This window comes from Salvelinus namaycush, unplaced genomic scaffold (assembly GCF_016432855.1).
Source record: "Salvelinus namaycush isolate Seneca unplaced genomic scaffold, SaNama_1.0 Scaffold123, whole genome shotgun sequence".
Taxonomy (NCBI): Eukaryota; Metazoa; Chordata; class Actinopteri; order Salmoniformes; family Salmonidae; genus Salvelinus; species Salvelinus namaycush.
The window spans coordinates 337,667-353,159 of NW_024057931.1; the positions used below are offsets into that span (position 1 = coordinate 337,667).

The 15,493-nt window shown below is 47.9% G+C and overlaps 1 protein-coding gene across 1 annotated transcript in view; it reads left to right on the forward strand.

Annotated features, from left to right (window-relative positions):
* Positions 1-6,386: 6,386 nt before the first annotated feature.
* LOC120036175 (ubiquitin carboxyl-terminal hydrolase 8-like) overlaps positions 6,387-15,493 on the forward strand; it is a 30,328-nt gene continuing 21,221 nt past the window's right edge. The window contains exons 1-2 of the mRNA XM_038982650.1: positions 6,387-6,638; positions 13,407-13,582. Coding sequence (XP_038838578.1) covers positions 13,479-13,582 — 104 coding nt within the window. The 5' untranslated portion in view covers positions 6,387-6,638; positions 13,407-13,478. The remainder of the gene's footprint in view (positions 6,639-13,406; positions 13,583-15,493) is intronic.

The window sequence follows — 15,493 nt, forward strand, 5'->3', positions numbered from 1 at the left end:
GATTCTAATAAACAAACACGTTCAACTTTATTATTTAAATTGGAAATAAAGATGACATTTTAAATGTTATAAAAAAAAATGACAATTTATTTAAAACAATACGTTATTTAATTAGCAGTCAAGCTTGCTATCCTATTCCATCATAAGAATTTTACTAATCAATGATAGTGAATTACCAAATCACTTGTAACAGAGGAAGTTCCTCCTCTCCTCACAGTCCCTGGTTCCCCAAAGCTCTCCCTCTCTGGGCAGGGTCCCACAGCGGAGGTGTTGGGCGGGGCAGTGGGGCAGCCTCCCCCCGGTCCAGGCCTGATACTCCAGGGGGTCTCCATTCACCCACAACCAGAAACCACTGAAAAAGCGTAGACCGGTCCACACATGGTCTGTCTGGGCCCCCTTTGAATTCATTATTCTCTGCACCTGGAGCTGCTCATTCTCAGACAGCAGGCTGGTGAGGTCAGTGTAGTGCTCCCTGCAGTGATCCAGAGCCTCCTCCCACGTCTTGTTCTCCTTCACCAGGACCACGTTCAGATCAAAGCACCAGAAAGGGTTTCTATGTTTGCACAGGCTGTCAGCCATCTCACCCTTTATCACACCGACACAGTCCAGGTTGACAACACTGTCCAGGTTTGGCAGGCCTGTACTCCAGAACCTGAATGTCGAGTTCCACCCTCCAGACCACTTCCACTCTGTTGAGTCATTGGTATCTCTGTACAGACCGATCCAAGTCAAACCAATCCAGTTGAATTCAGAAGTTAAGCTGTTGGAGAACAGCTCTGCTTCCTCCTGGTCGGTGATGAAGGCCAGGTCAATGTATTTCTCTCTGCAGTACTGCTGAGCTTCTTGCCAGGTCAGTGTTTTATCCACATAGTAGAACTGTTTGGTAAGACCAGAGACCACTGCTAACAGAGCAGTGATGAGGAGCCCAGTGAAGCTGCTCTTCCTCTGCATGATGTCCCAGTACTCAGTCAGTGTGGAGTGGAGCTGGACCTGCTGCTGCTCTTATGACCACCAATTATTACCTGGCGCTTCCTTGGCTCACCTCTACACACAAAGCAAACCAATCAGAGGCTTCATTAACTCACCTGTACACCCCACCAATGAGAACACTTCCCTAACTCACCTGTAGACACTGGCCCTTCTGCTGCCACTACCCACATTGCTCTCTCTCTCTCTCTCTCTCTCTCTCTCTCTCTCTCTCTCTCTCTCTCTCTCTCTCTCTCTCTCTCTCTCTCTCACTCAATCATTCATCCTCTACCCCTTTGCTCTATGTCACACTCTCACTTATTCACTCAATCATTCACTTTCTCCCCCTTCTCTCTCACTCTGTCTCTTTCTCTCCCTCCCTCTCTTACTGGGTGGAAGGCTCATTTGATTTTCATCATTGGGTGTCCCCCCAATAGAAATGCCCACTGTGGACGATGCAAAACGAGCGTGCCCACTCACCCCCCCCCCCCCCCTTCTCTTTCTTTCTCTCTCTCTCTCTGTGTCACTTCCCATCCCTCTACAGTCCTTCGTTAGGTAAATCTCCTCACTGCCTCTCAGTCAAATGTTTCCAGCCATGCAAAGACCCTGGGTTGATCTAGGTAGGTCTGGGTTGGGTTGGTCTGGGTTGGGCTGGGATGGTCTGGGTTGGGCTGGTCTAGGTTGGTCTGGGTTGGGGTGGGCTGGGTTGGGTTAGTCTGGGGTGGTCTCTGTTGGGCTGGGTTGGTCTGGTTAGGGTTGGGCTTGGTTGGTCTGGATTGGGCTGGTCTGCGTTGGGCTGGTCTGCGTTGGGCTGGTCTGGGTTGAGGTTGTCTAGGTTGGTCTGGGTTGGGCAGCAGAAGAACAGAGAGGATGGTCCCCAGTTAAATCCCCCAGGTCATGGATCAGAGTGACTGTATTGTTTGGTTTGAGCTCACCTGTAAACCCAGCCCACCAATCAGAGAGACTTCCTCAGCTCACTTATACACCCAGCCCACATATCAGAGAGGTTTTCTTTAACAGTGACGAGTCTTCATTGATCCCAAAGGGAAAACATTTCCACAATAAAATACAAAAACATAAAAGAATGTATCTTTCGTCTCTCTGTGCTTCATCATTTTCCTTCAATTTGCAAGAGGCTGAATGTATGTCATCATAGAAAGCATCCGAGCAAGTAAAACAGCTCCCCCTCTCTGTCTGTATGTGTAGCGCATCTATCTGATGCTCTGTGGTCCAAAAATAGTATGATAATGTTGGAGCATTGATTGCAAGGGAAGCCAGTGAGCATTTGGCCTCCCTTGATAAAAAAAAAAAAAGAATACAATAATAGCCAATCAGTGTTGAGCTAAACTGAGTGAGCTCAACTGTGAATGGTCCTGGTACACCAAAACAAAGTGTCAGACCAATCACATCACATCAAGCCAAACGTCATTGACAGGAAAAAAATGGAATAGTTGCATCTCGTCGTGTTGTTGTCCTCCGGTGGCTAGCTAGCTAATAAAATTGTCCCTTCCGTGGACGGAGATAAGGATTTGGACATGTGGTTTTACCTAATTATCAATACTGGCCTGAGAAGATGAAAGTTCAATATGTAGTTAGATGCATTTTAGCCAGGTAGCCAAGGACAACAAAAACTAAAAACGTGTACTGTATGACAGAGTGATAGACCATTTCGGCAACATGAAAGAGAGGAGGTTGGCATTTCTTTACAAGTAGGGTGAGTCAATATGCTTTGAGCAGTCCACTGGACAGATGTTGCCCTTCGGTTTTGTGATGAAACAAAGGTGTGTTTGAATATATTCTTCTTATTGTCTTGGCCTTAGGCCTATACAGTATATGACAGTGGCAAGGCATATGAACTAACAGGTTATAGAGCAAACAACACAATTATCACAGCTTTTTTACCTTGACTTCGCTTCCCCAGTGATTTTACTCACGCACCGCTACTGCTTCCTCAGCTCACCTGTACACCCAGCCCACCAATCAGAGAGGCTTCCTAAGCTCACCTGTACACCCAGCCCACCAATCAGAGAGGCTTCCTAAGCTCACCTGTACACCCAGCCCACCAATTAGAAAGTCTTCTTAGCTCACCTGTACACCCAGCCCACCAATTAGAAAGTCTTCTTAGCTCACCTGTACACCCAGCCTAATATTAATAATATTAACAGTAACAACAACCATATTCTATTAGATTCTCCCCACAAAACACCCTGTAGACACACCCTCTGGCTCCTGCTACCCAAATACTCTAACCCAACTAAACTCAGCAAAAAAGAAACATCCTCTCACTGTCAACTGCATTTATTTTCAGCAAACTAAACATTTGTAAATATTTGTATGAACATAAGATTCAACAACTGAGACATAAACTGAACAAGATCCACAGACATGTGACTAACATAAATGGAATAATGTGTCCCTGAACAAAGGGGGGGTCAAAATCAAAAGTAACAGTCAGTATCTGGTGTGGCCACCAGCTGCATTAAGTACTGCAGTGCATCTCCACCAGATTTGCCAGTTCTTGCTGAGAGATGTTACCCCACTCTTCCAACAAGGCACCTGCAAGTTCCCGGACATTTCTGGGGGGAATGGCCCTAGCCCTCAACTTCCGATCCAACAGGTCCCAGACGTGCTCAATGGGATTGAGATCCGGGCTCTTCGCTGGCCATAGCAGAACACTGACATTCCTGTCTTGCAGGAAATCATGCACAGAACAAGCATTATGGCTGGTGGCATTGTGATGCTGGAGGGTCATGTCAGGATGAGCCTGCAGGGAGGGTACCACATGAGAGAGGATGATGTCTTCCCTGTAACGCACAGCGTTGAGATTGCCTGCAATGACAACAAGCTCAGTCCGATGATTCTGTGACACACTGGCCCAGACCATGACGAACCCTCCACCTCCAAATTGATCCCGCTCCAGAGTGCAGGCCTCGATGTAATGCTCAATCCTTTGATGATGAAGGCGAATCCGCCCATCACCCCTGGTGAGACAAAACCACGACTCGTCAGTGAAGAGCACTTTTTGCCAGTCCTGTCTGGTCCAGCGACGGTGGGTTTGTGCCCATAGGCGACGTTGTTGCTGGTGAGGACCTGCCTTACAACAGGCCTACAGGCCCTCAGTCCAGCCTCTCTCAGCTTATTGCGGACAGTCTGAGCACTGATGGAGGGATTGTGCATTCCTGGTTCGGATGTACCGATCCTGTGCAGGTGTTGTTACACGTGGTCTGCCACTGCGAGGACGATCAGCTGTCCGTCCTGTCTCCCTGTAGCGCTGTCTTGGGCGTCTCACAGTACGGACATTGCAATTTATTGCCCTGGCAAAATCTGCAGTCCTCATGCCTCCTTGCAGCATGCCTAAGGCACGTTCACGCAGATGAGCAGGGACCCGGGGCATCTTTCTTTTGGTGTTTTTCAGGGTCAGTAGAAAGGCCTCTTTAGTGTCCTAAGTTTTCATAACTATGACCTTAATTGCCTACCGTCTGTAAGCTATTACTGTCTTAACGACTGTCCCACAGGTGCATGTTCATTAATTGTTTATGGTTCATTGAACAAGCATGGGTAACAGTGTTTAAACCCTTTACAATGAAGATCTGTGAAGTTATTTGGATTTTTACGAATTCTCTTTGAAAGACAGGGTCCTGATAAAGGGGCGTTTCTTTTTTCGCTGAGATTACATTACTGACAGATCAAGTAAACACAATACGACAACATGCCTGAAGAATAAAGACAATGATCCATGACCTTGGGGAATTAACATCCTCCCTGCTGTACTGCTGCACAACCCAGGCTTGGCTGAAAAGGTCTGAAGGGTTTTTACATGGCTGAAAAACATTTGACTGAGAGGAGATTTACCTAACAAAGAAATGTAGAGGGAAGGGAAGTGACCCTTGATGAAAATGAAAACGTCTCAGTTTGTCACTTTCACAAGGTTGGAGTAATAACATGTTCAACTACTTAAGACATTGTCTCGAATCATCTATGCTGAACAAAAATATAAACGCAACATGCAACAATTTCAACGATTTTACTGAGTTACAGTTCATTTAAGGAATTCTTCTTATGGTGTTTCCTTTGACATATTGCTGCAGCTGGCTTCTGGGTTAAGCTAGCAGTGTGGCTTGGCTTGGTTTCGGAGGACGCATTGCGCTCTTCCTTCGCCTCTCCCGTACGGGAGTTGCAGCGATGGGACAAGACTGTAACTACCAATTGGGGAGAAAAAGGGGTTTTAAAAAATAATAATTTCAACTGCAAAATCATTATACAAAGACATAGCTAGCGCCTTAGCACTCGTCAGTAGTTTTGAAAAACTGCAAACAGGAAATCATAAGATTGATTGACCTTCCGGGGGAAGTGGAAAGAGATCCAACTTTCACATCCAGTGGGGCAAAATAAAGTACCCTACTTCTCTCTATTTTTTTTATTTAATCTTTATATAACTAGGCAACTCAGTTAAAAACAAACTCTTATTTACAATGACGGCCTAGGAACAGTGGGTTAACTGCCTTGTTCAGGGCCAGAACGACAGATTTTTACCTTGTCAGCTCGGGGATTCAAATCTAGCAACCTTTCGGTTACTGGCCCAACGCTCTAACCACTAGGCTACCTGCCGCTCTACTTCTTGCATATTTTCCCTTTTTTCCAGTCGTATGGCATTAAAGCTATTTAAGGAGGGAACCGATGCCTTTGCAGCCTTAATGGAGGATGTTTTATTTATGAGTGGAGAAATGAGTGTATTACTGGCTGTGCAGCTTAAAGCGATACGTTTGAGATGTTGGCAATGAGGCTCCTTATCTACTTCTCCAGAGTCAGATGAACTCGTGGATACCATTTGTGTCTGTCTCCAGTATGAAGGAAGTTAGAGGTAGCCATAGCATATGTGATAGCCTTAATGGTACTGCCCATGCTATCTCCATTTGAAAGTAGTCAAATGTCTTCTTCAATGGCTGATTGCTCCAATTTATAGGAATCCCCACCCAGTTCAATATTTCAATGGCGCCAGCAATGTCCATGCTAAAACGGGTTAGTCCTCTATCTGTATCTTATTAAGAAAACAAGCACAACTAGATTTTTACAAAGTGGCGGAAATGTCGTCCACTTATGTTAGTACCCTAACGACCCTGAGTTTATAAACGTGGATATCGACTCTGCCGCTCGAGCATGCTTTTGCGGCAGTCAATAGCGCGCTGGACTTCGGGCTATAAGGTCGACGGTTCGAGACCTGCTCCCTGCTGTTTCAGTACAGTAAATTCATAACAACCTAACTATTACGAAACTTCTAATCGATCAAATAAGCCTCACGTAGCAACTGTTGTTGTTTAGAAAAATCGGGTTGATTCTAGCAGTGGCGCATTCTACATTGTTGATAAAGCTTTGCCATTTTGAACAAATACGCCCCCTTGAGTTCTTCCGGGAATCAGGAGTCAGCTGACTAAGGGTCGTCACTAGTTACCACAGTCATAAACCCCGACTGTTTCTAAAATATATCTTCTTCAAATGTGATTATAAACCTAACCGTAACCACACTCCTAAACCTAACCCTAAATTAATCCCCAAAAGCACATTTTTGTTTTTATAAAATTTTATGATATAGCCAATTTTGACTTTGTGGCTGTGGTAACTAGCGGAAAACACTGTCTAGAAAAAACTGATCAAGACAACAGTGCAACGTTATGGTAAGTTGTATTATTTCCTCTTTTCAAACGTATTCACTTGCTATCTCATCATTGCAATAACTGTTGGAGATTATTCGCCGTTATAGTTACGGTTATAACGTCTTCGTCGTTACCTAGCTAAACATCCATGAGCTGACAGAGCCTGTTCGAGTAAACAACTACAGTGAAAGCTAGCTAAGCTAGTTTAGCTAATAAGCTAGCTTTCCTGCTAACAAACTAACTTGACAGATGGGGGGTAGGCTAGCTACTGCACTTCCTGGTTAAACATTACTTAGGAAGCTACCTGGCTTGCTAACTTAAAGTTTTGCGAACGTACTAGCTAGTAGCAAGTCCAATGTCACATATATTATATTTACACTTTCGTCAAAGAAATTGTCTGTGGTTTCGTTCTAAGGAAGCCTTGCTAAATGCACAGTTCATGTTTACATCTTGCTTGGATGCATTACTCCATGCTGAACTGCTGAAGATAATCATACGTAACGTTACACTGGAAATTGACCAGCAGGAATACAAATCACAATACAATACTTTGCTTGGCCATTCAGAGAACAACCGCTTACTAACAAAAACGTCAAAAACCTATTGGACATGGTTCTACACTGAACAAAAATATAAACACAACATGCAACTTTTTTTTATTTTTACGAGTTACAGTTCATATAAGGAAATCAGTCAATTTCAATAAATAAATTAGGACCTAATCTATGGATTTGACATGACTGGGAATACAGATATGCATCTGTTGGTCACAGATACCTCTAAAAACACAAAAGGGTAGGGGTGTGAATAAGAACCAGTCTATCTGGTGTGACCACCATTTATTTGCCTCATGCAGCACGACACATCTCCTTTGCATAGATTTGATCGGGCTGTTGATTGTGGCCTGTGGAATGTTGTCCCACTCCTCTTTAATGGTTGTGCGAAGTTTCTGGATATGGGCGGGAACTGGAACACGCTGTCATACACGTCGATCCAGAGAATCCCAAACATGCTCAATGAGTGACATGTCTGGTGAGTATGCAGGCCATGGAAGAACTGGGACATTTTCAGCTTCCAGGAATTGTGTAGAGATTCTTGCGACATGGGGCCGTCCATTATCAAAAAATCTTGGTCGACCGAGAGTCGTCTGTTCTTTCGACCAATCGATTGGTCTAAATTTTAAGACATGTATTTTTCCAACATCCTATGTGTTTTAAATCAACTATATGCACTGAGCTTGTCTGATGCTTTAAGCGCACTGTTTGATGAAATAATTAAGACACACGAATGAGTAGATGGAGTCCGACCGCAATTGATTTGATTGTGCTCAGACTTGCTGTGTTAAAAACAATGACAGCGAGTGACTGTGTGACTAGCACCATTGTCTCTCTCTCCTCCCTGCTGCGGTGACCACCACAGAACATCAACAGTCTTTATCGCGCTGTCCATGTTGCTGAAGCTGTAACATAATTACAGCCATTTCTGACTGAAAAGTTCTGTTACCAAAATCCTTAATTTGTTTTGGGAAAACATTCCCGATTCCCTCAACGCTTGCTCTTTTTACGTGACACATGTATGCATAAGCATGCACGTGAACAATAGGGCATGATCTATAGCATATCATAATCACATCAACAAATTGGTTATAACAAACGCCGAACACATGTGACAGCAAAATGGATGCAGAGGACGTGACAAATGAACTCGATGGTGGGTCATGTTTTGGAGGACGAATGACTCGACCTTCGCCTCCCGAGCCGTTGGGGAGTTCCAGCGATGACACAAGATCGAAACTGGGGAGAAAAAATGAAGCAGGACCAGTGTTCTGTAGATATGGAGGATTTATAAAGCCTGGCACATTTAGGCTATTGATTTATAGACCTAATTAAGTTGGTTTCCTCGCTCCTCACTTTCCTTAGACAATTAAGGCAAGTGCTGTTTCCTCGTCTCCTCACTCCACTGCTGTCTCTGCCACATTGTTCTCAACACCAATATGCTGGTTAACTCTGCTATTATCCACATAGCAACATGGTCCAGGAAAAGGCTCAATTCAACATGCTGGTTAACTCTGCTATTATCCACATAGCAACATGGTCCAGGAAACGGCTCAATTCAACATAATGTTGTTGATGTTTCAGAACTCTGGACAGTGACCGCTAACCAATACGGGAGAAAGCGTATTGGATAAAAGACTATTTTTATTAGTGTTGCACCATTGTTCTTATGTAATATAGCCATATACAATTTCAGCAGCACATGTCTTAGTGATGGACTGTTCCATCCCCACAGCCTCCACAATGGATCAGTCCAATCAGACAGGCGGCAATCAGACCGGTTTCTTGTACACCATAAAATGAATTTTTTTGCTACTGCTCGACTAAATAAATCTTGGTCGACCAACAGCCTATCAACCAAACAATTGACCAGTCGACTAAATGGGGTCAGCCCTAATTATCATCCGGAAACATTAGGTGTTGGCGGTGGATGAATGGCATGACAATGGGCCTCAGGATCTCGTCACGCTATCTCTGTGCATTCAAATTTCCATTGATAAAATGCAATTATGCTCGTCTGTAGCTTATGCCAGCCATGCCCATACCATAACCCCACTACCACCATGGAGCACTCGGTTCACAACGTTGAAATCAGAAAACCGCTCGCCCTCACGACACCATACACGCTGTCTGCCATTTGTCCTGGACAATTGAAACCGGTATTCAGTTTTCCAGCGTCCCAGTGGCCATCAAGCGTGAGCATTTTCCCACTGAAGTTGGTCACAACGCTGAACTGTAGTCAGGCAAGGCCCTGGTGAGGACAACGAGCAGTTGAGCTTCCCTGAGACGGGTTTTGACGGTTTGTACCGAAATTATTCGGTTGCGCAAACCCACAGTTTCATCAGCTGTCAGGGTGGCTGGTCTCAGACGATCCCACAGTTTCATCAGCTGGCAGGGTGGCTGGTCTCAGACGATCCCACAGTTTCATCAGCTGGCAGGGTGGCTGGTCTCAGACGATCCCACAGTTTCATCAGCTGGCAGGGTGGCTGGTCTCAGACGATCCCACAGTTTCATCAGCTGGCAGGGTGGCTGGTCTCAGACGATCCCACAGTTTCATCAGCTGTCAGGGTGGCTGGTCTCAGACGATCCCACAGTTTCATCAGCTGTCAGGGTGGCTGGTCTCAGACGATCCCACAGTTTCATCAGCTGGCAGGGTGGCTGGTCTCAGACGATCCCACAGTTTCATCAGCTGGCAGGGTGGCTGGTCTCAGACGATCCCACAGTTTCATCAGCTGGCAGGGTGGCTGGTCTCAGACGATCCCACAGTTTCATCAGCTGGCAGGGTGGCTGGTCTCAGACGATCCCACAGTTTCATCAGCTGGCAGGGTGGCTGGTCTCAGAAGATCCCACAGTTTCATCAGCTGGCAGGGTGGCTGGTCTCAGACGATCCCACAGTTTCATCAGCTGGCAGGGTGGCTGGTCTCAGACGATCCCACAGTTTCATCAGCTGGCAGGGTGGCTGGTCTCAGACGATCCCACAGTTTCATCAGCTGGCAGGGTGGCTGGTCTCAGACGATCCCACAGTTTCATCAGCTGGCAGGGTGGCTGGTCTCAGACGATCCCACAGTTTCATCAGCTGGCAGGGTGGCTGGTCTCAGACGATCCCACAGTTTCATCAGCTGGCAGGGTGGCTGGTCTCAGACGATCCCACAGTTTCATCAGCTGGCAGGGTGGCTGGTCTCAGACGATCCCACAGTTTCATCAGCTGGCAGGGTGGCTGGTCTCAGACGATCCCACAGTTTCATCAGCTGGCAGGGTGGCTGGTCTCAGACGATCCCACAGTTTCATCAGCTGGCAGGGTGGCTGGTCTCAGACGATCCCACAGTTTCATCAGCTGGCAGGGTGGCTGGTCTCAGACGATCCCGCAGTTTCATCAGCTGGCAGGGTGGCTGGTCTCAGACGATCCCGCAGTTTCATCAGCTGGCAGGGTGGCTGGTCTCAGACGATCCCGCAGTTTCATCAGCTGGCAGGGTGGCTGGTCTCAGACGATCCCGCAGTTTCATCAGCTGGCAGGGTGGCTGGTCTCAGACGATCCCGCAGTTTCATCAGCTGGCAGGGTGGCTGGTCTCAGACGATCCCACAGTTTCATCAGCTGTCAGGGTGGCTGGTCTCAGACGATCCCGCAGTTTCATCAGCTGGCAGGGTGGCTGGTCTCAGACGATCCCGCAGTTTCATCAGCTGTCAGGGTGGCTGGTCTCAGACGATCCCACAGTTTCATCAGCTGTCTGGGTGGCTGGTCTCAGACGATCCCACAGTTTCATCAGCTGTCAGGGTGGCTGGTCTCAGACGATCCCACAGTTTCATCAGCTGTCAGGGTGGCTGGTCTCAGACGATCCCGCAGTTTCATCAGCTGTCAGTTTCATCAGCTGTCAGGGTGGCTGGTCTCAGACGATCCCGCAGGTGAAGAAACCAGATGTAGAGGTCCTGGGCTGGCGTGGTTACACGTGGTCTGCGGTTGTGAGACCGGTTGGACGTACTGACAAATTCTCAAAAATGACATTGTGGGCAGCTTATGGTAGAGAAATGAACATTCAATTCTCTGGCAACAGCTCTGGTGGACATTCCTGCAGTCTGCATGCCAATTGCACGCTCCCTCAACTTGAGACATCTGTCATTGGGTTGTGGGACAAAACTGCACATTTTAGAGTGGCCTTTTATTTTCCCCTGCACAAGGTGCACCTGTGTAATAGTCATGTTGTTTAATCAGCTTCTTGATATTCCACACCTGTCAGATGGATGGATTATATTGGCAAAGGAGAAATGCTAACTAACCGGGATGTAAACAAATTTGTGCATAAAATTTGAGAGAAATAAGCTTTTTTGTGCATATGGAAAATTTCTGTGATCTTTTATTTCAGCTCATGAAACATGGGACCAACACTTTACAGTATAGTATAATATGACTAACTAATCTGTTTTGCTCTACGACCCCCACAAGCCTCTTGGGACTCGTCTGAAGTCGGTACCGCCGATCTGCCTACTTCTGTCTGTAGCGTCTGAACAGTTTAGGTTACACACACATATGATCCCTCCATCGAAACGCGACGTGTCTGTAGGCAGCCCGGTACCAGCCTCACTAGACGTGTCTGTAGGGAGCCCGGTACCAGCCTCACTAGACGTGTCTGTAGGCAGCCTGGTACCAGCCTCACTAGACGTGTCTGTAGGCAGCCTGGTACCAGCCTCACTAGACGTGTCTGTAGGCAGCCCGGTACCAGCCTTACTAGACGTGTCTGTAGGCAGCCCGGTACCAGCCTCACTAGACGTGTCTGTAGGCAGCCCGGTACCAGCCTCACTAGACGTGTCTGTAGGCAGCCTGGTACCAGCCTCACTAGACGTGTCTGTAGGCAGCCTGGTACCAGCCTCACTAGACGTGTCTGTAGGCAGCCCGGTACCAGCCTCACTAGACGTGTCTGTAGGCAGCCCGGTACCAGCCTCACTAGACGTGTCTGTAGGCAGCCCGGTACCAGCCTCACTAGACGTGTCTGTAGGCAGCCCGGTACCAGCCTCACTAGACGTGTCTGTAGACAGCCCGGTACCAGCCTCACTAGACGTGTCTGTAGGCAGCCTGGTACCAGCCTCACTAGACGTGTCTGTAGCGTCTGAACGGTTTAGGCTACACACACATATGATCCCTCCATCGAAACGCGTACATGTCGGTTGTTTTGCTCTATGACGACCACAAGCCTCACAAGACTGTAAGCAGCCCGGTACCAGCCTGACTAGACGTGTCTCTAGGCAGCCCCGGTACCAGCCTCACTAGACGTGTCTGTAGGCAGCCCGGTACCAGCCTCACTAGACGTGTCTGTAGGCAGCCCGGTACCAGCCTGACTAGACGTGTCTGTAGGCAGCCTGGTACCAGCCTCACTAGACGTGTCTGTAGGCAGCCTGGTACCAGCCTCACTAGACGTGTCTGTAGGCATCCTGGTACCAGCCTCACTAGACGTGTCTGTAGGCAGCCCGGTACCAGCCTCACTAGACGTGTCTGTAGGCAGCCCGGTACCAGCCTCACTAGACGTGTCTGTAGGCAGCCCGGTACCAGCCTCACTAGACGTGTCTGTAGGCAGCTCTGTACCAGCCTCACTAGACGTTTCTGTAGGCAGCCTGGTACCAGCCTCACTAGACGTGTCTGTAGGCAGCTCTGTACCAGCCTCACTAGACGTGTATGTAGGCAGCCTGGTACCAGCCTCACTAGACGTGTCTGTAGGCAGCCCGGTACCAGCCTCACTAGACGTGTCTGTAGGCAGCCCGGTACCAGCCTCACTAGACGTGTCTGTAGGCAGCCCGGTACCAGCCTCACTAGACGTGTCTGTAGGCAGCCCGGTACCAGCCTGACTAGACGTGTCTGCAAAAAATAAAATAAATAAATAAGTGGTTAAATATTTGTTAAACAAATCCTAAAAAGTCCTCATCTGTCTTATTTCTCTCAGATATAGGACAGCCACTTCAAAACATACGTCCATTTGATTATCCCACACCGGCTTTATCACAGTTGCAACTGACAGTATTTTTCAGTTCCGACCCATTTCTGGCGGCCTTCCTCAAGTTTCCAAAAACGTACCACAAGCGATGCATGTTAAAGTTCAGTCCGAACGTCTGGGCTCTTTAAAAAAGTCCCCCTGGAAGAAGATGCCTCATCAATCGGTGCTAAAGGTCGTTGACCTCTATGAATGGGGCAGGCAAGGGGTTTACTAATAATAATAAAAGCTATTTGATTCAATTGTTTTTGTCTTTCCAGAGAGGTGAGGACTGGAATATGTGAACATTGTACAGTGCTGGTGATCTTTTGATATATAACCCACCATTGAAGATGCCTGCGGTGTCCAGTGGGGTGAAGGACTTGTACCTCTCTACTAACCTGGGGGACCTCAACAAGAAAGCTGAAGTCAAGTCTGACAAAGTCAACACCAAGAGGTAAGCTATAGTTCTGGCATGGATGTCATTCATTTACATTTACATTTAAGTCATTTAGCAGACGCTCTTATCCAGAGCGACTTACAAATTGGTGCATTCACCTCATGATATCCAGTCCATTCAAATGGCACTTTTAAAATAATCACCTGAAAATTGGTGGTCGAAGTAAGGGTCTCCCAAACTTGATCCTGCCCCCCCCCCCCCCCCGGGTGCACGTTTTGTTTTTTGTCCTAGCACTACTCAGCAGATTCATATAATCGAAGCTTGGTGATGAGTTGGTTATTTGAATCAGCTGTGTAGCGATAAGGCAAAAAAAACAGGCCTGTTGTGGGCAGCCAGTGTCTGTATGGTCCTGGTAACAGGCCTGTTGTGGGCAGCCAGTGTCTGTATGGTCCTGGTAACAGGCCTGTTGTGGGCAGCCAGTGTCTGTATGGTCCTGGTAACAGGCCTGTTGTGGACAGTCAGTGTCTGTATGGTCCTGGTAACAGGCCTGTTGTGAGCAGCCAGTGTCTGTATGGTCCTGGTAACAGGCCTGTTGTGGACAGCCAGTGTCTGTATGGTCCTGGTAACAGGCCTGTTGTGAGCAGCCAGTGTCTGTATGGTCCTGGTAACAGGCCTGTTGTGAGCAGCCAGTGTCTGTATGGTCCTGGTAACAGGCCTGTTGTGGACAGCCAGTGTCTGTATGGTCCTGGTAACAGGCCTGTTGTGGACAGCCAGTGTCTGTATGGTCCTGGTAACAGGCCTGTTGTGGACAGCCAGTGTCTGTATGGTCCTGGTAACAGGCCTGTTGTGAGCAGCCAGTGTCTGTATGGTCCTGGTAACAGGCCTGTTGTGAGCAGCCAGTGTCTGTATGGTCCTGGTAACAGGCCTGTTGTGGACAGCCAGTGTCTGTATGGTCCTGGTAACAGGCCTGTTGTGAGCAGCCAGTGTCTGTATGGTCCTGGTAACAGGCCTGTTGTGGACAGCCAGTGTCTGTATGGTCCTGGTAACAGGCCTGTTGTGGACAGCCAGTGTCTGTATGGTCCTGGTAACAGGCCTGTTGTGGACAGCCAGTGTCTGTATGGTCCTGGTAACAGGCCTGTTGTGAGCAGCCAGTGTCTGTATGGTCCTGGTAACAGGCCTGTTGTGAGCAGCCAGTGTCTGTATGGTCCTGGTAACAGGCCTGTTGTGGACAGCCAGTGTCTGTATGGTCCTGGTAACAGGCCTGTTGTGAGCAGCCAGTGTCTGTATGGTCCTGGTAACAGGCCTGTTGTGAGCAGCCAGTGTCTGTATGGTCCTGGTAACAGGCTGTTGTGAGCAGCCAGTGTCTGTATGGTCCTGGTAACAGGCCTGTTGTGAGCAGCCAGTGTCTGTATGGTCCTGGTAACAGGCTGTTGTGAGCAGCCAGTGTCTGTATGGTCCTGGTAACAGGCCTGTTGTGAGCAGCCAGTGTCTGTATGGTCCTGGTAACAGGCCTGTTGTGAGCAGCCAGTGTCTGTATGGTCCTGGTAACAGGCTGTTGTGAGCAGCCAGTGTCTGTATGGTCCTGGTAACAGGCCTGTTGTGAGCAGCCAGTGTCTGTATGGTCCTGGTAACAGGCCTGTTGTGGACAGCCAGTGTCTGTATGGTCCTGGTAACAGGCCTGTTGTGAGCAGCCAGTGTATGTATGGTCCTGGTAACAGGCCTGTTGTGAGCAGCCAGTGTCTGTATGGTCCTGGTAACAGGCCTGTTGTGAGCAGCCAGTGTATGTATGGTCCTGGTAACATGCCTGTTGTGAGCAGCCAGTGTATGTATGGTCCTGGTACAGGCTGTGTGAAGCCAGTGTCTGTATGGTCCTGGTAACAGGCCTGTTGTGAGCAGCCAGTGTCTGTATGGTCCTGGTAACAGGCCTGTTGTGAGCAGCCAGTGTCTGTATGGTCCTGGTAACAGGCT